The sequence below is a fragment of the Ptychodera flava genome, chromosome 21 (genome assembly GCF_041260155.1).
Source record: "Ptychodera flava strain L36383 chromosome 21, AS_Pfla_20210202, whole genome shotgun sequence".
Classification (NCBI taxonomy): domain Eukaryota; kingdom Metazoa; phylum Hemichordata; class Enteropneusta; family Ptychoderidae; genus Ptychodera; species Ptychodera flava.
The window spans coordinates 13675439-13700945 of record NC_091948.1 but is presented as its reverse complement, the minus strand read 5'-3'; the positions used below and the strand labels follow the sequence as shown (position 1 = coordinate 13700945).

General features: G+C 37.5%; 1 protein-coding gene across 1 annotated transcript in view; it reads left to right on the top strand.

Moving 5' to 3' along the window:
* The window catches only part of LOC139121473 (uncharacterized), a 67968-nt gene that overhangs the window by 17428 nt on the left and 25033 nt on the right, over positions 1-25507 (top strand). Inside the window, exons 5-10 of the mRNA XM_070686373.1 lie at positions 4854-5047; positions 9713-9944; positions 18147-18268; positions 18622-18709; positions 18990-19172; positions 24661-24854. Of these exons, the coding sequence (XP_070542474.1) occupies positions 4854-5047; positions 9713-9944; positions 18147-18268; positions 18622-18709; positions 18990-19172; positions 24661-24854 (1013 nt within the window). The remainder of the gene's footprint in view (positions 1-4853; positions 5048-9712; positions 9945-18146; positions 18269-18621; positions 18710-18989; positions 19173-24660; positions 24855-25507) is intronic.

Below are 25507 nucleotides of genomic sequence, written 5' to 3'. Positions count from 1 at the left end.
CGCAAAGGTCAATTTAAACATGGACGTACCACGTTCATGATTAAAAACAGTTCAACCTTGGCTCATACTGCAACAACAATCAAGAACGATGGTTAAATTTTGTGAAGTCACCGTGCAAGAACGTAGTGAAGAGTCTGATTTGGGGAAGACGCAGCCGCTAAGATCGTGCTGCCTTTTCGTCTGGGTGTCTGCTTCGGGACGACTACACTAACATCGAGCAACACTGTATCTGGCATCATGCGACATTTATATCAAGGAGTTTCCGAGCAGGAGCTTAGTTCATTTTTACATTAAAACATATTAATCAAGCACATTAATATCAATTGTTGTACACCTATAAGCAAAGATTTAGTTAATTTAACATTGAAAATAAATTATTCATAGTTTTCTCATAGACTCCAATGTATAGTGAATCAACATTTTAGTGAAATTGCAAAATTCAAGTTTCTTGCACATACATCAACTTGTAACCACCTTAGTCTAATCAAGTACTCTAAAATGAATTATCAAACGTCTATAAATACACAGATTTAGCTTGTTTTGTATAGGATAAAATGTTCACAGTTTCCTCATAGACTACTATGTATAGTGAATCTACATTCGGTAAAATTCCAAAATCAAATTTCTTGCGCACACACCCACTTATTACCACCCTAGTCTAATCAAGTACATGTATATCAATTATTGAACATCCATAAATGCACAGATATTGTCAGTTTTACACTTAAAAAAAGTGTTCATAGTTCTGTTATAGACTACGAAGTATATTGAATCAATATTTCGGTGAAAATATTGAACACATAATATGCACTTGTAACCACCCTATTCTAATCACGTACAATAATGGCCATTATCCAACATCTATATGTGCAGAAGTATAGCAAGTTTGGCATTGAAAAAAATATTCAGTATTGTCATAGACTACCATGTATAGTGTATCAACATTATAAATAAAACATTATAAATAAAATCCAAATATCAAATTTTTGTACCCTTGTGCACTTTTTACCTGCCACTGCAAAGCAAAGTACATTTACATGAATCACAAAACATGTGTAAATATACAGATAAAGATTTTTTATGGGAAAATGTTGACGGTTAGCGGAATAGACTGACATGTATTATGATTTGATATTTCAGGACGAAGCACTATATCAGCCTCATTTTGCATTCTAATTGTTGCACGAAAATGGTGACCCTCCCCAAAGGCATGCATGAATTTCATGACCCTTCAAAAATGTTTGCGCATAAAAATTGTGACCCACCTGTACTTTCTGTCTAATCCTTTTGATGGGATTTCAAAATCATAGCAAGTTAGAAGCGGAGATTTGAATGTTAATGCATTGTGAATTTGTTTTGAGGTCATTTGAAAAATCTGACAGTTTTTTACTCTATTGCCCCTCTCCCCCCAGAGGTGTTGTGTGTGCAGCCTCACTGAAGCAATGGGTGGGGGCATAAAATTTTTGTCATCTTAAAAGAGGGGGTTTATCAATTTCTTTTGTGCAACGGGTAGGGGTTTATTTCGGCTGATGCATAAGAAGAATTTGCCGGCCCACCCCCGGCCATAATAGTCGCGCCAGCGGCTTACTGACTACGCATGCGCTTATTCATAATATACTATGCGAGTAACCGGAAGTGTACCCTTCTTTCGTGGGCGCCGCCATGTTTTTTTTTTGAGTACTCGTAAATAAACAAATACGAAACAAATTATTATATATAACATGCCATTTATATATTTATATATAAATATATACCTCTTTTATATACCTCTTTTATTAGCCAGTAAATGTTGTTATGCACCTTGTCGCTGATACACAATATCGTTAATATAGATAAAGGGAGAAAACAGTCGTGCATATGAACGGTGGCATACGCAAAGAATGGTGTGATTGAATTTTAGAAAAGCGCCCCCAGTGTCAATAATTAAATTCAAAAATTGCCAGTTTTTAGACGGAACGCTATAGTTTTCAGCTTGCAAGTGGAAGTTGGGCAGTGCGGTTACCATTGCAATGATAATGATTGCATGATACGTCCCTTGTTTAACGCAATAGGCTGTTATCAATGTAAACTTGCCAATTTTTGTCCAAAATTTTACACGTTACAGAAAATCTATAGGCCTACCTGCACTGCTGCAGGGTTTGACGTCCGCGCGTGTACGTACGTGAACTGCTTTCATCAGAGGGAAACTGGGCATAGTTGTCATACTAGTATATACGTTTATGAAGTAACAATTAATTACATTTTATCATGAATAAATACAAATAACATTGCCAATCTTAACCCCTGGCGCGACACCAAGGGCTGAGCCCTATATAATAATAGCTAAATACTCCCTAACATGAACTTGACAACCACTTCTAACAAAGAAGATGCACAAATTGCCGATCGCTAGCAGAAGTTGACTACTTGAGTCAAGTTGAGAACAAGTGAATGCCCGACGCGACGACAGCACACAGGTCTCGATCGGGTAGATAGACTATTTTACACAAGTTTCGACATTTTTATATTGACCGTGAACTCTGGCCACCAGATTGTAACCGTTGAGACAACTGTATACAGTTAATATGCAAGTTTAGAGTTCGACAAGCAAATCTAACCGTGAATTATATTACTCTATGTTTGTTGTGTAAATACCACTCACTGCTGGCACCAAGCAATAGCCGTTTCACAGTGTAATTTGTTTCTATTTTCACACGATCTGCGATTCGATACAAGTTCATGATTTGCCTGATTTTTCACTTATAGACAGTGAATGTATATATCTGAAAGACCATGTCTCAGTTTTCCGGTAAAAGGCCTGGAAGGTACAATATCTTGACAAACGTAAAAAAGGCAAATAATTTATGCAAAAACTGTCGAGTTGCCGCTTAGAAGGCTCATTGTGCAAAAACAAAAGCCAATTTCAAAAATCCAAGACACTGTTTTTGTAAAGTATACCCAGCTCTCGATTGCTGTAAACAGATCACCAAGGTCAATTGTAGATTTGTACTTACTCTTTTTGAGTAAAAAACTTTAAAACACGTGTTTTTGAGTAAAACAACTGTATGCGCACTGTTTTTGAAAAACAAACAAATATAATATGTTAAAATGCGGATTGAAAATACTTGTCAGTGAACCTGAGTCGCTACCTTTAATGCAGTTGCGACGTTTCAGACGGCAATATCACATCTCGCAATTGACCACGATCTACAAGATAGAAATCCAGTTAGTGCTAACAATAAACCCATTCGCGAAAACAGCTGCAGTTTTTCATGTGGTTTCCCTTTTCAAATTAATATTAAAATTTCAGTATTAAGGTGCAAGTACCATAATCAATTTCTGTGTAATTTGTCACGATTCTCAACTTTTATTCAGCAATTTTTGTAAAACTTTGCAAAAATTCAAATTGTTTCTAATCAAATTTGCGTGTATAGTGTAGCTTCAAAGCTTCAAAACTTTTCTCTGTTGATTGTTTTGACAGCACCGTCTAGACACGCAAGCTGATATTATAAATGAGTTCCTTTGTTGACTTTTATTTGACCTCTGACAGTGAAAACTGATAAGTGCCAGCAATTTAAAAGACGTTCTTATCAATCATATCGCGGTCCAATGCCTATAATGGTTGTATTTGAAATGCCTAGGGCAACATGATTAATGCCTAGGACAACATGATGAATGCATATCACAACGTGGTAAAGGCTAGGACAATATCTTAAACGCCCAAGACAACGTTGCAATATGCTTATTGCCTTAGACAGGATTAATGAATGAATAGGACAACATTGTAAATGCCTCGGACATGATTATAAATGCACATGTTGAATCATAGGGGACTAAGGCTCCTAGTTTGTTTGTTTGTTTGTTTGTTTATGAGCGTTTGATTATTTGTTACGTATCAATATTTCCATATACAATAAAGAACCAATAAAGAGTTGTATTTGAGTTCATATTTGTCAATAAGGAACGGTGATTGTTTGTTTTTGTTTCTTTGTTCGTTTAAAAATATAGCCAATATATGATACTTTAAAAAGCTTCTAATACAATCCCACATATGAAATAAAAACACCCGCCTTTGACATGAGGAGTAAGCACTCATGTGTGTACACCACTCTCTCTGAATACTCACCCTTTCTAATAACTCACAAAGGATGCATCTCTGTTTGCCATTTTGCTCAACCATCCTATTTTCAAGTCCGGCATACAACACCAAATAAATGTCTGACATATAAAATACCGCTCCTGTGCAGAGAACATTACCTGTACTTACTGTATACACTCTTTAATGTATTGTAGTAATGTGTAAAGGTTTAAATTAGCGATTTTCGGCATCTCACTCAAAGCTCTCTTTCGACGAAACTCAGGTGCCACACTTTAGCGGGTTTACATGTGATTTAAATTCAAAGTGGACCAATCAGATGGCTTATATTTCTTGCCGCGGCCCTTGTACTCATATCGTCCTAAAGAGAATTTACATCGACGAATTCTGCCCTGTTTATCGTCCCTTTTACTTACTGTAAACGATGATTTTTTGTACGTAGCTAATGGCTTTACGATGATAGCATAAATTTAAATTATAAAGAAAGAAGGAAAGAATGAAATAATGTGAGAGGAAAAGAGTAAGAGTCTTAAGCCAATGTGCAGGAATCTTTATTTTCATCAACAAAAGACACACTTACGTATTTAGCTCGCTGGTACATTAAATTGCAACAGCTCAGATACCAAGAAAAGGGTGTACCGTGATATAACATGCAGAGTAAAAAGATTCTAAGAATGTTTTTTTATACCCGGATGTATTATTCGCTAGTAATCTACAACATGCAAAATGCCGTGCTAACTAACGTAATATATTTTTTCATTTGGCAATATTCCATCAGGCGTAAGCACTGAGTTTCGGCTGTACACACGTGCTAATCCAAAAACCTACCAGGTGATTAACAGAAAGGATCCATCTTCGTTAAAATCATCATGGTTCGATCGTTCAAGTGACACAAAATTTATCATCCATGGATACAGACAGAACGGAGCTTCTCCGTTCGTCATTGAAATGAAGAATGCACTTTTGAGTAACGTAAGTGTAATTTTAAAGTACTTCTTCTGCAACCGAGAAACGTGTGCAACATCATCGCATTCTTCTTTCTTTTTTAGCTACCATTATATATAATCCCCCCCCCCCCGTATTCCGAGCCGAAGGCGAGGGGGGATAGGGCCGCTACACGGGGAATCACGAGTTTTCCAGTTTTCCAGTTTTCCGGGGAATCACGAGTTTTCAAGTTTTCCAGTTTTCCATGAATAATCGTTTCAGATATGATATCCCACACTAAAATGCCGAGGAAAAACGATAGGGACTATTTAAAAAGAATTCCAGAGCTTATGTTATTTGGTCACGGCTGGTTCATTGCTGACTTGACGGCGCTCAGCTATTCATGGCCACGCCATAGTTTACAAGTACTTGGAACACACAGAGGTTGCTCTTATGGATAATAACAACTCTTGTTGGGGGTATTCTGCGCGAATCAAGCGGAACAACGAAAGATCAGGCATTTATTTGATTTATACCATAACATCAATGTCAGTGAAAATTCATCGATCAAAATAATAATCACAATGACGTGCACGTGCGAGTGAAGCGGGGTGGCATCATAAGTACTCTGTCACGTTGTTACCGAGAACAGATATCGATCGCTAGTATGTTATATTTCAAAAAATGTCGTCGATGTTTGAACATCATTCAAAGAACACTGCTTTCCAAACTTTGTATGAACTTTTGAAAACTTTGTTTTCACGAAATTATCAATTGTATGTTTTATATTTTACGTATAAAAACTAGCTTGTTTAAATGTCATTAAGAACGATGTGCGGCTCGAATTAAAATTCGGTACTACCACAGTCCCTCCACCCAGTGTGGTACTACGAATGTCCGGACGAATGTCCAGCCGTCACGGTACTCTGTCTTAGGTCATCATCGACGCTTCTTATCATGTTATCATGTTGTTGGTAGACATCAACAGAGGTTCGACGGTGGCATAAGACGATCGTTGCGGCATTGGCATCAGTTGATTTCTGAGGTTTTCGGCGCTGGTCAAAATATTTGACAATATTTTCTGTTGATTCAAAGAGTTTACGGCGTACGAATTGATAGACTGGACATTTCTGTGACCGGAAAGTTGCATTGGCATTATTTGGGTCAGAGGAATACCATGCTCCCCGAGTTTCTGGATTGCTGTCTTGCGTGCACTGTGATTCGTTTTACGTCATTTTATTCCGGCTCGTTCTGTGATGGTTTTCACGATACTTTCCAGTTTGTTTTTGCCCATCGGTTGTCGTTTGTACCATACTGGGTGGTTGGGTTATAATTTATAACCAGGTAGAACGGAGAGTATAATTCGCTCATGTCATCTTGGGGATGGTCTTTATATATTTTGTAGGTTTCAACGGGACAGATATTCTTTTCTTCAACAGCGAACATTTTCGGTGCGTACGGGCGAACGTTACCCATATTGACCGTTCCTGGTTTTGTTGTAAAGTTGGGGACCCGCTGTAGTTGTTAGCTCACGTGTGTAAACACGTGGGCTATTGTCATAGCGATGTCTGTCTGTCTGTCTGTCCGTGTGTGTGTGTGTGTGTGTGTGTGGTGTGTGTGTGTGTGTGTGTGTGTGTGTGTGTGTCTGTCTGTTTACACGATAACTCAAAAATGCCTGAACGGATTCAAGTCAGATTTAGTACACAGGTACCATATGCTACTTGCAAGAACTGATTAGATTTTGGTTAGTGTGGCTTGCATATTAATGAAGTTATGCAATATCGTTTTTTTTCCGTACAATGGTTTCCCTATGGAGACGGTAATGACAGTGTAGACATATATCAAGAAATACTGCACAAAATTCATGAAACTTTTCACAGATGACAATCTCAGAACATTATGATGATACTGTGAGTGTCATGTCAATTACCTTCTCATTTGCATATTTAATAAATTTTTGTTATTAGTGTGATAACTCTGAAATTCTTGCACCAAACTTGATGATACTTGCAACAAATATTGATCTGATATATATCTAATTATACTTAGAAGCATTGGACAGTGTCAAGTTAATAATTAGCTCATTTGCATATTTTATGAAGTTTTGTAATTAGTCATATAACTCCGATATTACTTCACCAAATGTGATGAAATTGGCTGCAGATACTGATCCGACTGATATCTAACTGTAGTGTAAAGCATTCAGTAGTGTGAAATTAATTAAGGGTCCATTTGCATATTTAATAAACTTTGTAATTAGGTATATAACTCTGAAATTACGGCACCCAAGTCTTTGAAATTGGGTACAGATATTGTATTGATAAATATCTAATTGTACTGAGAAGCATTTGGCAGTGTCAAGTTAACAAATAGGTTATTTGCATATTTTATGAAGTTTTGTAATTAGGTGATATAACTCCAAAATAACTGCACCAAATGTTATGAAATATGCTGCAGATACTGATCCGACAGATATCTAATTGTGGTGTAGAGCATTTACTTGTGTGAAGTTAATTAAGGGTTCATTTGCATATTTAATGAACTTCGTAATTAGTGATATTACTCCAAAATTACAGCGTTAAATTTGATGAAACCTTGCTACAGATGTTGATCTGATAAATATCCAATTGCACTGAGAAGCATTGAACAGTGTCAAGTTAATAATTAGCTCATTTGCATATTTCATGAAGTTTTATAAGTAGTCATATAACTCCGAAATAACTGCATCAAATGTGATGAAAACTGCTGCATATACTGATCCGACAGATATCTAACTGTGTTGTAAAGCATTTAGTAGTGTAAAGTTAATTAGGGGTTCATTTGCATATTTAATAAACTTTGTAATTAGGTATATAACTCTGAAAATTACGGCACCAAATTTTGTGAAACGTGCTACATATATTGATTTGATAAATATTTTATTGTGCTATGAATCATTGAACAGTGTCAAGTTAATATATGGATTATTTGCATATTTAATGAACTTTGTAATTAGTGACATTACTCTAAAATTACTGCATTAAATTAAATAAAATGTGCTACAAATGTTGATCTGATGGATATCTAATTGTCCCATGAAGCATTGAGCAGTGTCAAGTTAATTAAGAGCTCATTTGCATATTAAATAAAGTTTTGTAATTAGTGATTAAAATCTGAGAGTACTGTGCGATGTTGAAAAAAAAACCTGCTTCATTTAGTGATAATATATATATTATTGTCCTGTGAAGCGTACTACTATTAATGAACCTGTTGTAAAACACGTGAGCATATTCATTTCATATCTGGTTTTCAGAAGTATGTCACCCCAACACATACAGTTTTCTGTTTTCGTCACAGGCTCGAAAACCAAGGAGTTTGGTGTTATCCCACCACACCGTGCATAAGACCGATTCTGGATTGTAGTTACCGAGTATTTTCTTTTCTCGCGGCATAAGTTTAATGTCATCGTCTGTCAGTTGCTCGGCGGCTTAGATTTATTTCCTTTGCCATTCGACTTAAGATCGCAACGCTTCGCTCTGAGTGCATCTTGGGACATCTTAAAAACTGTATCCCTACAGATGGAATATCGGTAGCCTTTCTCTGAAAGGTAACAATTGATGCCTCGTTGGTAGCTGGTTAAAGTATCGGGTTCATACTCACTGCCATCACTCTGTCGGGCTCCGATAAAAAACTTGGCAAGGTGTTGATCCAGAATTTCTGGTGGCCACAAATAAAATTCGACTTGACTGGACTCGATAGCCTGCAAAAAGCTTACGAACTGCTTCACTGATGTGTTGGTGGCTTTAACTGTGTTTTTTCGGCGTTGATTTCCGATGAATCGGTCAATTTCTTCACCACTGACATTTACGTGACGCTGCTCCGTTGCCGACATTTTGTGCATGTGTTGTCTACTCGATCTAAAAGTGACAGCAGACTACAATTTTTCCCGCCCGCACATAAATTAATGAAAATTCTAGAATCAGCCGTATTTTATATTTTACACATGTATTTTAACACCCCGTATTTCCCTATACTTCATTACCCTCCCACTTTTGCATTTCGGGAGTTTGAAAGCAGTGTTCAGCGTGTCCTGAACAGCTGATTTTGTTTGTTTATTTTTGAAAGTTGTCCGGGTCCCATATCCACCACATGTTGAATGTGGATTCATCGTCGTCATATACCTATAGTGTGACGTCATACTATAGGGATAACTGGGTCTATGTATGTGATAATAGACTATACTCCATAGAAGCTATTGGGATGGGTATCCGTCCGGCGTCCGGCGTCAGTCTGTCTGTCTGTCTGTCGTCTATCTATCTGTCTGTCTGTCTGTCTGTCTTCGTGTATGTATGTATGTATGTATGTATGTATGTATGTATGTATGTATGTATGTATGTATGTATGTATGTATGTATGTATGTATGTATGTATGCCTATGTATGTATATGTGGCGGTGGGTGTGTGCAGTCATACATCTTTTAGATTCGGACCCTTGTATATATATGATTGCTGAGGAGTTGTAAAAGAATATAAAGTTGCCCACAAAGTATTTAACCAGGGAGTTTATTTGTTGATGTTTCAACCATTGACAAATAAACATCTCTTTTCGACTCATCGATAATCCCTGATCAGCGTACATTTTGGTGCTCATATCACTGTCGTAACAATTCATCCAACAACAGGAAATACTTCACGAAGGTCAACTCGAATAAGATTGCGTGTTATATCTTTCAGGCTGATTACAACGTGATCTCTGTCGATTGGCAAGAAGGTGCTGGCAGCGTTGTTTATTTTCCTAGCGCAAGAAACGTCTACATCGTTGGAGACACAATTGACCTGTTCATCCGATTTTTGAATAAAGAAGTTGGCTACAGTTACAAACGTGTACACTTGATCGGATTTAGTTTGGGTGCGCAGTGCTCGGGGCAGGCTGGCATGAGGAACCCATCAATTGGTAGAATCACTGGTAAGGCACATGACGTCACTCGTTTATGCAGAATACTTTGGTAAAAACATGATAATTAATGGAAGTACGTAATGTAATTGCGTTTTCTTTCGATTGAAAGTGCTAATCTATTAGTAGAATCACAAGGAAGACATTCGACAAACGGCATTTTTCCTTGGCATATTTTGGATATTACTACGACAAAAAAAAGCCCACGAGATTTCCCTCAGTCATTTAATAATCAACTCAAGCAAGGGACTTGATACCCGGGACCAAGTTCATCCCGTTCACCTTTGACTTTCACGGGCGGGATCGTATGTTGCTGTCTTTGTAAATTACGGTTACGATTAGTGTGCACAGGAAGTTGTAAACAGGCAAATTCGTTGACATGCAAACAACAGATTATTACGTAACTGAATGTAACGGCGAGACAGTATACTGAGAAACAACGTTTCATGAAGCCCGCAATGCTTGTAGCAATAACAGGGCACGGTGTACTTCAACAGAAATGACAAAGGTGCAGTCAATCAACGACGCCGCTGCAACTAAGGTTATTACGTTCCGAATGTAGGCTTACCCGGGGCCCGGGAGCGGGCTACAACGATTATTGCAGCTAGACGATAGCGTGGACGTCGTATCGTTGCCAAGATACTCTGCTATTTCCGATCGATTCTTCTACAGAATACTAAAAACCCTCTTTATTCGACCAGAAAAAATAAATACGGTTTGAAATCGTTCGATTAATCGGAAATTAACACCGCTGAAATAATTCAATGGTCGACTTCATAGGACCATAATGAAATTTACGCGAGACATGATTTTTATACGGAGACTGCTTCAAAGCATGGACGATGACATCTTTTGAGGTCGACAAATTCGTCATTTAGTCGATGAGTAAGTTGTCATCGTGTGCCAGTATATGATAGTATTTACAGGTAGGTAAGATAGTCCAAAGGCGTATGGTGCATGTAAGAACAAGATGGCCGCAACGCCAGGCCATTGATCGTCGTAATGCGCAGTCAAACGCCAACCCGATTTGATGTTTCAACAGTGGAGAACAAGGGCACACATTCAGAGTTTGTCGACATGGGGAAGTTATTTCTTGCTGGTCTTGTGGAAATTCCGGCCACAAAGCCAAGAACTGTTTCCGTGACTAGGTATCCGGCCACGAAGAGAGTGCCGTTCATCCATCAATACACGACAACATTGCTCTCAATTCAGCTTCGCACTTTTCTCCGTACTCTGTCCTGAATCCGTTTCATGAACTCTCCAATGCCAAAAGTCTCCGTATAGGTCACTGGAACATTCAACACATCACTTAACAAGATTGATGAGCTACGTTTAATTTTAAATAATGAAATTAAGGACGGGGACTACGTATGAAAATCGACGTTTGCGCAGCTGAGGTCTTACGCAATTATGTCGTAACATTCTAATTCTTAGTGAAACTTTTCTTGGGGACACGCACTCTGGTTTTGAGTTTTTCATTTCTGGTTTTGATTTATGTCGGAAAGACAGACAAGCTGGTATAGGTGGGGGTCTTCTTACGTACATTTCTTCCGATATTTCATGGATTCGTAGGTTTGATTTAGAACCAACTACAATCGAAATGATGATTCTTGAAATTCACATCGAAAAAAGGTCGCCCACTCATTGTTATCGGTGTTTATAGATCACCAAGTTCCACAATATATGTTGACAAGGAACTTGAATCAGTCTTTGAGTCTGTTTATCTCGAGAACAAGGAAACGATTGTCTTGGGTGACTTCAATTTTGATCTTCTTGTCCCGAATGGTATGAATCATCACATCCACAAATGTATGGTCTCCCTCAATTTAGAACAACTTGTCACTGCCCCGACTCGGCCTGTCTCTGGTACACTCCTCGACCATGTTTATGTAAATTGCCCGATGAACATTTCCTCTGTGTGTATAGCTAAAGTTGGTCTGTCTGATCACTACCCCGTTTGTATAGTGAGACGTAACCGTGGCAACATATACAATACTGGCTCCCATATTTGTGTCAATCAAGACAGTTTCGTAACTTCAATGTTGTCAATTTTACTAGTGATTTAATGGCGACTTCATGGGCACACGTTTCTCCGTCAAATGACGTCAACTTAGTTTTTAATGGTTGGACTAGTACTTTCAATAATGTTTGTGATTCACACGCTCCTTATTTCGATAGGCGCGTGAAAAGGTACAGACAGCCGCCATAGTTTTGCCCTGAGATTCTTGACCTCATTCATGTGAGGGACTATCATCTCGTTAATGCTACGAGGTCAAATTCTCCCAACGATTGGTCATTGTATAGATCCCTGAGAAATAGGGTTGTTCATACCATTACTTACGCAAAGCGCAGGTACTATAAAGATATTTTCAGTAGCAATTCTAGCAACCCGTCCGTTATTTGGCGCTCTGTGAATGAAAATTTGTCTCAGGATGATATTCGTACACAAAACCCTTGCGTTCATAGTGATGGTAGATTACTAAAAAACCATAAGGACATTACCCAGGCATTTAATGTTCAAGTTACTGGAATTACTGATAAGTATCATAACTGTATCAATGTTTCAAATGATTTGAATATTACTGCAGCATGGGTTAATTCAAAAGTTGGCTAAGCCTCTGTTACTTTTCAAATTCCCCCTGTCTCAGTTAATATTGCAAAAGACCACTTTCTCAATTGAATGATAGCACAAAGTAACATAGACAGAGTAGCAACACTTGCATGCCTTTTGTTCCATGGTCGTCTCGGTAGACTATTGGCTTTTCATATCAAAATGAGCTTCAAAGGTGTTAAACTTTTTGGAGGCTTTGTTTGTGGTTGATAATTACACGAGACACCGTCCCTCCACCCACGGACGGTGCACGAGATTATGCGAAAAATACGACGAGATGGCATCGTACTGCCAGTCGCGTAGCAACCATAGTTACTTTGTGAGCTCTCAGGCCAGAAACACTGCTTCACGCCTGTCAAAACATAACACGCCAGCAGTGTCATAAACATGTCCTTCCTTGACGCACGTGTAAAAGAGGGTATGACTGACCGTAAACCATTGAGTAAAACCAGACAGTATCGATAAAAGACTTTCAAATTTGGTTCAAACATACTCATTATATATTCATAAAAATATGAGAGGAATTTTTAAAACGGTAAAACTCATTTTCCTGAAGCTCAAAACACTCACGTTTTCGCCAGCACGTCAATTCTGCTCAGCACCACACGACAACAACAACACAAACTTTGCCGAACATACTTTCGCTTAACAATTGGCGAAAATCCGAAAATTACCGAAGGATTCATGGTCGGCACTCTTCGGAAAAGAGAGGCGAGAGCAACCTGAGGCGAGGCGATCATTGATGGGTTACGTAACTGCTTCACGCCTTAAACAATACGCGTTGCCACTCTATTTATGTTTCTCTATGATGATAGTAAATCTGCTGGAAGGGACAATATATCTCCCAAACTTTTGAAACTTGGTGCAAATTGTATAGCAGATTCTGTCACCAGTATTTTCAACATGTCTATTTTCAATGGCATCTTTCCTGATTGCTTCAAAAGTGCCAAGATTGTTCCTATACATAAGTGTGGTTCAAAAAGTGACATTAACAACTATAGGCCTATTTCTCTTTTACCTATTCTATCAAAAATTTTAGAGAAACATGTTTACAATAGTTTGTACAATTTTTTGCAAAACTTAATTGTTGACTCTCAATCTTGTTTTAGAAAGTTACACTCATGTCATACTGCTCTGCTTAAGTTAACCGATCAACTCCTCAGCAATACAGATCAGGATTTGTACACTGGCTTAATGTTTTTAGACTTGTGTAAAACTTTCGATCTTGTTGATCATGGCATGCTGCTGAAGGTAAAGTGCGACGAATTCGAACGCGCAAGCGCTTTAGAACGTTTCTGCGCAGATTTAACTCCAACCTGCCGCAAATGGGTTATTTTGTAGCGCATGTATTTAACATCACCTGTCATTGTTGAAATTGCGCTTTTACCTAATTTTTTGACCCAGCCTCTTAGAAATAGATGTGACCTATAACCTTGTCTTATTTTGACCCCCTAAGAAGCTGGTTTTTATTCAACATGAGCGAAAAATTAACATTTCTCTCCCATTTACTTCCAAGAATATTTGTGCAAAGTTTCAAGAAAATGACACCACAACCTAATTTTGACGTAATTCGTAGTACTTCACCTTAAGAAACTTTTTACTTATGGTGTAACTGGGTCATCTTTAAATTGGTTCCGCTCCTACCTGACCGGTAGAAACCAGCTTGTCAGTTATATGTCTGAAAACTCTGACGTGTTACCAATTACTTGTGGAGTCCCACAGGGCTCTATACTGGGACCACTTCTGTTTTTAATCTTCATAAATGATCTTCCACTGTGTCTCAATGGGAGCAATATGGAAATGTTTGCAGATGACCAGACCATGTGGGTTTCCGGGGCTACCATAGAAAATGTCAACTACAGTTTGAATGAGGATCTTATATCGGTTTCAAACTGGGTTTCCAACAATGCTATGTCAATTAATACCACTAAATTAAAATGTATGGTTGTCGCATCACGTCCTAAAATCAAGCTTTTTACTGATTCTGATGCCTCTTTCACTATTCAAATCAACAACACTCCAATCGTAAATGTGTTTACTCACACACTTCTAGGTGTGCAAATTGACAACATCTTAAGTTGGGATGATCACATTAATATTAAGCTATGATATGTAAGAATTTGTCTATGAGAATTGGAATTTTGCGTAAACTGCGCCCTTTCACTCAGAGAAATGTACTACTCTTGGTTTACAATACGTTATTTCTTTCTGTAGTCGATCATTGTTGCACTGTCTGGGGTAGCACTTCGAAAACCAACCTCCAGAAATTGTATAAACTCCAGAAAAGAGCTGGCAGGGTTATTTTAGGTGTCGATACACCTTTTTCCTCTCGAATTGTTTTCACTAGTCTCCATTGGTTGCCCATAGACTTTCGTATTACTTTTTTAACAGCTGTAATGACTTTAAAGCTCTACACAATCTTGCACCTTCCTATTTATGTAATTTATTCCATCCTCTCACAAAAATGCATCATTTAAATACGCGCAACACTAGTCATGGTAATTTATACACGCCGTCATTTAGAACTGCTATGGGTCAAAGATCATTCGCTTATCGAGCGATTAAACGCTATTCCCTCGTCCGTTCGTATAGCTGTGAAACTTTGTTATCCTTTAAATCTACTTTACGTAATTATCTGTATGCTAAGTTCATGGACGAGAGCTCTGATTTGGATTGATGGTGTCTTGTGAGACCTGATGACATTTTAGTTTCGCATATTTATTTACAATCTGTATATCTATCCAAATGTCCCCAATTCAATACTTTTTCCATGTATGCTTTCCCTTTTTATGACAATGGACTTATTTTAGAGGGCTCCGATGGAAATACAATTCATTTTGTAAATCAAACTACCCTCGTTAAATAAATAATAATAATAAAAATAGTAATAATAATAATAATAATAATAATACTTCTTCTACTACTACTACTACTACTACTACTACTACTACTACTACTACTACTACTACTACTACTACTACTAATAATAATAATAATAATAATTGATCTATATTTACAAAAATAATAAAATGTGACATTACCTATCATAAGAAACGTAGGGTTGAAGAACATATTTTTTGAACAGAAGATCATTCTCGACCATTTTCGGTATGTATAGTATAACTTTTGCAAACTTGCGAATTAAACAAGTGAAGAGTAACTTCAACACTTCTTGTTTTGTTCTACTCTTGTTATAAAATTAGTCAAATTTCGGGAAAGTATGTGTACATTTTCGATATCTGTGCAGCGCCAATGTGTACACCGACACTGCATCCATCCATCCTAAAGACCATGATCACTTCGCGATTGCACCCCCTCCCCTCTCTCTCTCTCTCTCTCTCTCTCTCTCTCTCTCTCTCTCTCTCTCTCTCTCTCTCTCTCTCTCTCTCTCTCTCTCTCTCTCTCTCTCTCTCTCTCTCTCTCTCGTGACAAGTCTAGCCATTTGATGTTTTATTTTGCCGACATTTATATAACGGTTCACGATCGCAGCTCAATGTTGATGTCGATTTCGATTTACGAAGTGTGCCGGGTAAACCTCGTAACTGGAGACATGTCATGGCCTGGAGCTAGTTATCATCATTGAAAGTCTGTAAACGGTTTTGCTTCCGAATGGACATATTTTAAATGCAAAAGTATCTTCGTGCACAAAATATTGAATGGCAACATGAATTTCACCCTTAAGAAAATATATGACTTCCAAAGTAGTCGTACAAACAACAATAAACACGACAGAGCATTAATACCAACCTTGTAAGTGCCCTTTGCCCAGTGTGCTGGGTTATGTACATGTAAACTAATAACAAAAGTTTAGTATTCTCTGTAAATCAATAAGCCTTTCGAACAGGAAATATTTGGATATCTGAACCTCGACATTATCTACGCAGCGCGAAAGTTATCCTCCGAAACAGGACAGGAGCATTGGTCAAAGCTGGATTTCGCATGGTAGCTATGGAAACATGCGGTTCATTCCCCGTTCATTCTCGTAAACCATGCGATGTACTGCGTACTGCTTATATTCCCTTGGTCCGTGGACTTGTCGTCCGTCTCGCGCTTACAACACCGTCAATTGCCTAACAATCACAGGATTCAGTCACGTTGTCTTCAAATTTTGATACATTAATTCTACCAATCATCAACCACGAAACATGTCAAAAACAATAGTCGCGGCTACGGGTTCAAGGACGTTCACGAAGAGACACAATCATTGTCGCAGAATTGTTTTGACGAGTTTGAAGAGAATAACTTATCATTGATCTGCGTACGGTCGCAAATCGAACCGACAGGTGTATGCCTAAATACAAAAATACGATGTCCGAAAAGTTTTGTTTTATTCAACTAACTGAGTCATCGCCTTAAGTTTGTTATCGCCTGAACATCCCCGGTAACATCATGAAGAATATCTCTCCAAAGCTTAGAGTATGCTCGTGCTTATAATATTTATTCTAACCGTTTCGCAAAACATATGGCGAACGGGCCAAGTCTTTGTAAGTTGGTCAGAAACTAATGACAATATAGATTAGGATATATATCTGTCAAATTAGGACAGAATATTGAAGATGAAAATACTTTCATCGATCGACAAAGAAGAGAAAGAATGAGTCAGTAAATATCGAATCATAGACGGGAGAATCAAAATTGTCTGTGGTTTGGTAACAAAAGTATTTCGATTGATTTACTAACACAATCAGAAAGGAAATTTTATTCAACTTTAAAAAAGTCACCGCCTTTCCTTGACATCGGATTCCATGGTCATGGAGCAACACACGATGAGTCGTTTAGGTCCTCAAAGTCTTCTAACACGGCAAGACGATAATAATAATACTTTTCACGACAGCAAACAACCAAAAGAACTTGAATCTGAACTTTAAATGATAGTTCTGTTGAAGAAACGATCGGAAATAGCGGCGTGTCTTTGTAAGATGTCTACGCGAGAACGCGCTATGGCTCGAGTGACGTACTTGCGGGTCTACCGTTCTAACAGCACTGCGGTCACTCCATGTAATTACAATGCTGTGCCATTACTAACATGTTAACATCGCAAACGTTTACCGATTCACGTCATTTTTTTATCGACAGCTTGCAGACCTTTGTTATGGCCGCTTGCCACGCTAGTTGAAGACAAAGAGAAATACCTTCATCGATCAAAATCAACTTTATTTATGCTTAAATCATAAAATACATTCAATCACAAGACATTCATAGTTGGATATATGTGCAATGACGCCTAAGTTTCTTCGACTGTGACTATTTTGGTATGGTTTTTACGGAGCGGTCGAGCTTGACTCTACCCAAGCCACGCTTTGCATGAACTTACTCCAACAGGGGCAGCTTGCTATTTATACCCCGCCCTGGAACAGTGATAAAGATTGAGTTTCTAAATCGTAATAGAATGTCATTATCCTATGTATGAAATGTTATCGTGAACATCTGAATGCTGATAGTTGTTTTACAATATAGTAATGTCGGCTTAAGGTACTTGTTTGAAGGTAAATAATTTCATTTGGCCACTGTCAGGGATTGACTCTCTAATTTTTGATTATGAAACAGTATTGCTAAAATTCCTCAAGTTATTTTGTCTCTCACTGCTGTTATGACATTGACAGGTCTGGATCCAGCCAGTCCTAATTTTGAAAAAGAAGATATCAGCAAAAAGTTAGACGCCAGCGACGCTCAATTTGTTGACGTCATACATACTGATGGAGATACATACGGGACTTGGGAGCCAGTGAGTAATAAATAAATGATCGATCGAGAAGTTTTACCCCTTTAAATAATTATTTCATTTTTCGTCACAGAACCAACTTTGTTATCTGAGAAACCAAGCCGAATAATCTATCCCAATCTCAGTATGCCATTATTGTTCCGGATGATCAATTTGCCTGATTTATATGTAAAATGTGTGACTAGGACGATCTATCTTCGATTGGTACCATCAGATCAAACAATTATAATTTTGAATACATGTGTTTTATGTAGAATTCCACTTATCACAAAATAATTGTGCATACTAATTCTAAAATTATGAAAGACAAGAGTTTTATCCTACTTTTTAAAAAAGTTAAGTTTGTTTTCTTTTAGACTGGTGATGTTGATTTCTATCCAAACGGAGGCAAAGATCAACCAGGATGTACCAACATTGGTAAAGATGATGCCAGTGCTAAAGGAGGTGAATACCAATAATCTACGTCTATTATTTTTAGAATCTACAAATTGATTGCTACTAACAGTGTTTATCTTGTACTTTATGTCGACAAAGTCCAAAGGCGTTTCGAGTTTTAACCTATCTGGCTAGGCTGTCGTAGATCAACAGCATGCAAGCGCGCGCATTTATTTATACGTTTGTTGCTGGAATAAATTGCACGTTATTTATGTTTTCGCTATGATATATATGCTTGTTATGTGATGATTTTTTTATTTAAAATGTACGTATGTATATTTTATTTCAGATATATTATCGTGTGACCATGGTAAAGCGCCTGAATATTTCATAAAGTCCATCACTTCTGACTGCAATTCCCTTGCCTGTCCATGTCAGCTGGGTCACACTTGCACATGCAGCTCCGGGCAGAATTATATGGGCTTTTACGCAACGGAATCTCCAAAAGGCACTTTCTACCTGAAAACACATAGTAGGTAGTCAAATTACTTTAACAATGTAATAATATCTGTTACTTAAACCCGTAACTCTCAGTAGGACCCAACCGAGAAAAATCGATAAAAAATGGGGGAGGAAATACTTAAATAACAACACATGACAGTTAGGGCAATATATATGGTGACCCTGACCGAAATATTGATGATACTCTTGCCTGTGGCTCGTGCATCATCAATATTTCGGTATGGATCACCATCCCTTGGGCAGGCCACAAATTGGCATGCCCGATCTTCATGTGTACATGTTATTAATTTCATGCCAAACCAAGCCGGCAAAAACGTTGTAGGTTCATATCTCGCCTAATCCCCAAACGGCGGTGAAAAACCGCCGTTTGCCGGATTACAGCCAAAGATGAGAACGTGTTGATCAACGCCGCAACGAACCTCCCGGAGAGAAATTCTGTCATTTATACCCTGATAACGTAACAAAAGATGGTCACACTAGACGATTGCTATGTTGTTAACACCTTGTCATGATTTACATGTTACTTGTTAGTGGAATGCGCAGCACGCGTCACAGAATGATGGTATATTCTACGCGTGCCAACTAGGGGAAAACCGACACAACGATGAATGATACTCTTGAATAGATAAAATTCTGTGGCAAACAAATGCTGCGAAAAAAAAATAACAACTCTATACCAACTCTCTACATGGAAACTAACTGAATATAAATGAGTGGTGTATCTTTAGTTTTTTTCAAAATCAATCAGTTACACCTTCAGAGTTACATATACTTGGCGTATACTGTTTTCGTAATATTACTCAGACATCGAGAATCGAAATTCAATCTGGGACACTGCATAAAAATCCTATAATACTTACTGTATTAGCATGGATTAATGTCTGTATTTTAGCTGAAGAGTGCATACACAGATGAATACCATCAATAATCCATTTCTTGTATTCATCAAGCCTGTATTCATGTGGATTCATGTGAATTCACGTGTATTATACTATAATACAGACAACTCATTAATGTGAATTTATCTGTATTATTGCGTTTTCATGCAGTGGGAAATGTGATCTAATTGACAAGTATTCCTCCAGGATGAATTAAAGATACAACACACATGTGAGTGTCTTTATCGACACACTTTCTAAGTTGGGAGGACTTGGAAAAGAGTTTCCAACATGACAGATTATAAAATTTCGTTGCTTACGCAACGTCAGTATATCAAAATGACATAAGCCTTTACAAAATAATCGAAATCATACTAATCCATAATCCGATAACACTAGGTCAAAATTCGGAATACACTAGTTCTAAACATAGACACAAAACGGCACAGAACAGACAGTAAAGCACCGGTACACACTCATGTAACTCTCATTCTGGGACTGAATTACAGGTAAATCTCAATTGCATCAAAATTCGTCAATTTTGCAAGTTACCTCTGTAAGCAAGTCCAGTCAACAGACTTTGTAGACAACATATTGCTTTTTCTTTTTATCGTTTATGTCGTGATTCACGTCGTCACATCTTATTTGAAGTAGGATTACGAATACATCGCAAAATTATTGAGTAGTACATAGCATAGTGCTGATAGAAAAAAAAAACACGCTTAGGCCAAGAAAAATAAAAAGGTTGTTTGCCATCCTCGCGCGCGTCAATTGAGACCCGCTGCGTCAGCCTTCTCTGCTCATCAGGAAATAAAACGAGAAAAACACAACAAAACAAAAATATGCGTCGATAGTGCTTAACACAGTGCTGTATAAAACAGAACTGTAAACAAAATAACTGACTTTAACATCCCATTCAGTTACTGTACACGTACATATGTCATTGTTATATTAAGCTGTCAAAACTGTGCATTGCTGCACTAAAAGTCAAACCGCAGAACTGTTGCTATACAAAAATACTAAAGCAACACTGCTTTGCCTTTATGTCTGCGTGCATTCTTTGTCGTTTTCATGTTTTTTTTCGCATTCTTGTTGGTTAAAGAGTAAAAAATGAGAAAAAAATCCCGCGCCACCGCATCATTTTTGCAATATGTCCAGGATTAAGCTAAACGGAAAAAATAAATAGAAGAAAAGAAAATTGAGTACGAGAAAATGTGATAACCAATCGATCTATAGATCTATCTATCCATCTTTTTATTGACCAATTTATCGAATCAATGGATCGAGCTATCGGTTAATTGATCATCTTTCTATCGAATTGATAGATGCTTCGTTCTATCGATCGCTCTGCCCATCAATTCATCTATCGATCGATTGATCGATCGATCGACCGACCATCTATCAAACACTGATAGATCGATCGATCGATCTATCGATTGAGTGATCAATTTATCTATCAATACATTGATCTATCTATCTAACTATCTATCTATCTATCTATCTATCTATCTATCTATGATCTAATACATTGCCAAACAGTCCCTTTCAGGATAAACAAATTTTCAAAAAAGAGAACTACTGAATCAAATGTGTTTGTATGTATTTATTATACACAGTATTTGTGTGTTTGTATCTTTTGGTATGTTCCAAACAGTATTTTATGGTAGTTTTTCAAGCTGAGCAATCAACGTACATAAAAAGTAAACAGTGTATAATATTATGACAAATTTTAAATTTGCATACCACATCAATCACGCAGATTCAAAATGAATTCTCAAACTGAATTCTCAAACGTTATACTGGCGAAAATGCCGGCGAATATTTTATCCTTTTTCTGGTTCCAGACGTAATTTCAAATTTAATTTCGCCGGAAGCCAAGTTTGTTGTGCTAAAAATACTTATACATATATCTCTCAATTTCAAAGAAAAAAATTCATCGGTAGATTTCTAAATTTAACATTTTTATCGACAACGTCCTGAGCCTACCGAGAAGGTTTAAATATCCAACCATTATGACGACTCTCATTAGTTCTCGCGCTTTTATACGAGAGTTGCGGCTTTAAGTGTCATGCATCCTGCAATCTTCAGGCAGAAAATAAATCGCAATCATACCTATCCATAATCCGAAAACACTAGGTCAAAATTCGTAATACAATTATAGTTATAAACATAGACACAAAACAGCACAGAAAAGTCGGCTAAACACCGGTACACACAACAAAGTCAAAATCACGAAAGAAAGATATAAATGGACCTCTGGCCAAAAGGCCAAGAAGTGATGTCAGGTATTTCGAAAATAGTAAGCGCATCCTGACCCACATGTGGTGTTACGATTGTATGTCTGCGTGCATTTTTAGAGTAAAAGTATTACAGGGAATATGTACACTTTTGTTGAACTTATAACGAACGTTCACTGGGATAAACAATTTCACACGGTACAACGTTGAGGGTCTTTTCTTTTGTGTACTGAAGTATCATTACCGGTAGTTCTTTTATTAACTCAAGTATCGATGCTGATGTGTTAATTAACATACAATGCCACTACCGGTCAGACAAATACGAACAAAAGATGTTTACTGACATTGACATTGATACTGGTACTCGAATGGACAATTAAGCTAAAACAATGAAGTGTGACACCGAAATGGCTGCGTCACAGTGGTCATCATTTAATTGACTTCGGCATGAAACAATGGCTCATACATACATAATCAAATTCTGGCTCCACAAATCTTGACCATGCAACGGTAGTAACTATTATTTTTAGAAGTCGGCATTTGTCAAAAGAACATTATAAATATTAAAAAGTATTGGTTGGGATGCCAACTCAGCAGAATAATTCTAAATATTTTAGATTTAAACTTCCTTCCAATCAAGTACTTTGATTTTTATCTTTTATCCAATCAAGTATCTTTAATACTTTTTAACCAATGTACAGTTACTTCCTGTAAACTACTTTACATGTTCAGGTTACGCCCTGAAAAATTGTCTATTTAATGAGAAGTTTTGAGATGTAGAGCATGATGACTTTCTGGTCGGTCAAGCTGACAGCGTTTGCAATAAACATCGTCCACTTCAACTTACGACACCTCTGTGTAGTAGCATCCTGTGTTACCTCTCAGCGAGTTAATTCCCTAGCTGAAGTTATCAACCGTTAAAACAGCCGGCAACAGTGGCACCCGCCATATATCAATCTGTAAGTCAAAGTGGTAGTGGTCACCAACTAAAGGCTGTTGACCTTTGGCGTAATGATGATAAACTGTCAGACAGTATAATGATGCTTGATAAGTCGACCATCTACTCGATGTACATTAGTATATGGACCGAAATTCAAAATATTTAGTTTTGCTCAAACTTTATGTATGGAAATTGCATAATTTCTTTTCCGTACAAAATAACCAAATTACCGATAGATACTGATATTTATTGTTCACAAAATGGCCGCAATTCCCTGCATGAACTCTATGGGGAAATGTAAATTCGAATTTTACAAAAGAACAAGTTGGTAAAACGTTAAGTTCCACTGGCTTTAAAATGAGTCCAAGTTGTAGACTATATAAATATTGTAAAATTTAAAAGAGTCCGAATATATGTCCTCCGAGACACATGCTACCTTGCAGTGGTATACGTTGAAGCGTTGGCAATACGGGGACTAGACATGCTGTTTAAATTGAGGAGTTGTAAACACTGTCATATGCAAATATTTTCTGGACGGTAATACCAGTCCACAACAAAGATATCGACTATGTGAAAGTTAAAGCATTGTCTTTAGGGAGGCCGTGCGTAGTCAAAACAACACGACGCATCCGCACACCTGAACGCATTATTTGCAAGCGTCGTTTGTGCTGATCTGGTAGTGGTGTTTTAACAACATCGCCACTTTCCGGACAATGTTTAAACTTTCGCAGAGTTGGTTGATTTGTGATCAACTGATAATACTGCTAGACAATAGTTACATCTGTGACCTGGTAATGTTGGCAACTGCTCAAATTAGACAGTTTGCCTAGTCCCCGTATTGCCAACGGTTCAACGCAAACCACTGTCGATACACCTGTAGTGTTACTTGTCAAGTGATGACTTATTCGAATCATACATTTTGCTGATTCTTCTGACGATATTGATGGTCAGTCAACAGTCCGGCAGCCGAATGCAAGAAAGACACATGCAAGCTTAACAAATATTAACAGAGAACCACCAAGTTGAATTTGTATTGTATAACATCTGTGTACCTGATCAAGATCATATTATCACGGATTCAACTGTACGGAGCATATAGCTTTACGATGGTTGCATCAAAATATGTTATAAATCCATTATTACACAAAGGGTGGAAGGAAAGAATAAAATAAAGGGAAACGAAAGTCGGACTATTGTAAGAGTCTTAAGCCCATGTACAGTAATCGTTTTTCATAAACGAAAGTCACACTCACGTATCGGGCGCGCTGGTACATTACACTGCAACATCTCTGTTGACAGGAAAACGGTGTATGGTGATATTGCATGTATTGTAAAACGATTGAAAGCATGTCATTGTATACGTACCTGTATACTCTCTAGTAATCGACAGTAAGCAAAACATCGTGTCGACCAATGTAATATTTTTATTTGGTGATATTGCAGGCGCATGCACTCAGTTTCGGCTTTACACTCGTGCCAATCGAAACAGCTACCAGGTGATTAACAGAAAGGACCCGTCTTCGTTAACATACTCAAGCTTTAATCCTTTAACGGATACGAAATTTATCATCCATGGATTTACACAAGACGGAGCTTCTCCCTTCGTCATTGACATGAAGAATGCACTTTTGAGTAACGTAAGTGTAAAAGTAATCAATCAATAAATCAATTAATCAATCTATCTATCTATCTATCTATCTATCTATCTATCTATCTATCTATCTATCTATCTATCTATCTCTCTCTATCTATCTATCTATCTATCTATCTATCTATCTATCTATTTATCTATCTGTCTGTCTGTCTGTCTGTCTGTCTGTCTGTCTGTATCTATCTATCTATTTATCTATCTATCTATCTATCTATCTATCTATCTATCTATCTATCTATCTATCTATCTATCTATCTATCTATCTATCTATTCTCCTGCAACCGAAAATAGGGTCATCGCAATCGCTTTTCTTTTTTTTCAAATAATTATGCAGTTGTCAACTATTACTAAAACTAATTACGTTTTGTAGTGGTTGAATGTTTGAGTATTTGGCAGTCAATATAATACCTTTTTGGGGAAATAAAGATATCTTCAGCTAAGTATGACTATTTACGATAAAATCACTTTTCACGAAGGCTTACCCCCAAACAGATCTAGACATGGCTAGGTGTGGCTATCAGAGCCACGAGTCACAACTGGAAACGTCTTTTAATATTTATAAGTTTACTTAATCTCTCTGCTATCACACCAACGACATCCAAAAAGTAAACGGTTTGGTCCTCCGTTAGATTGGTGACT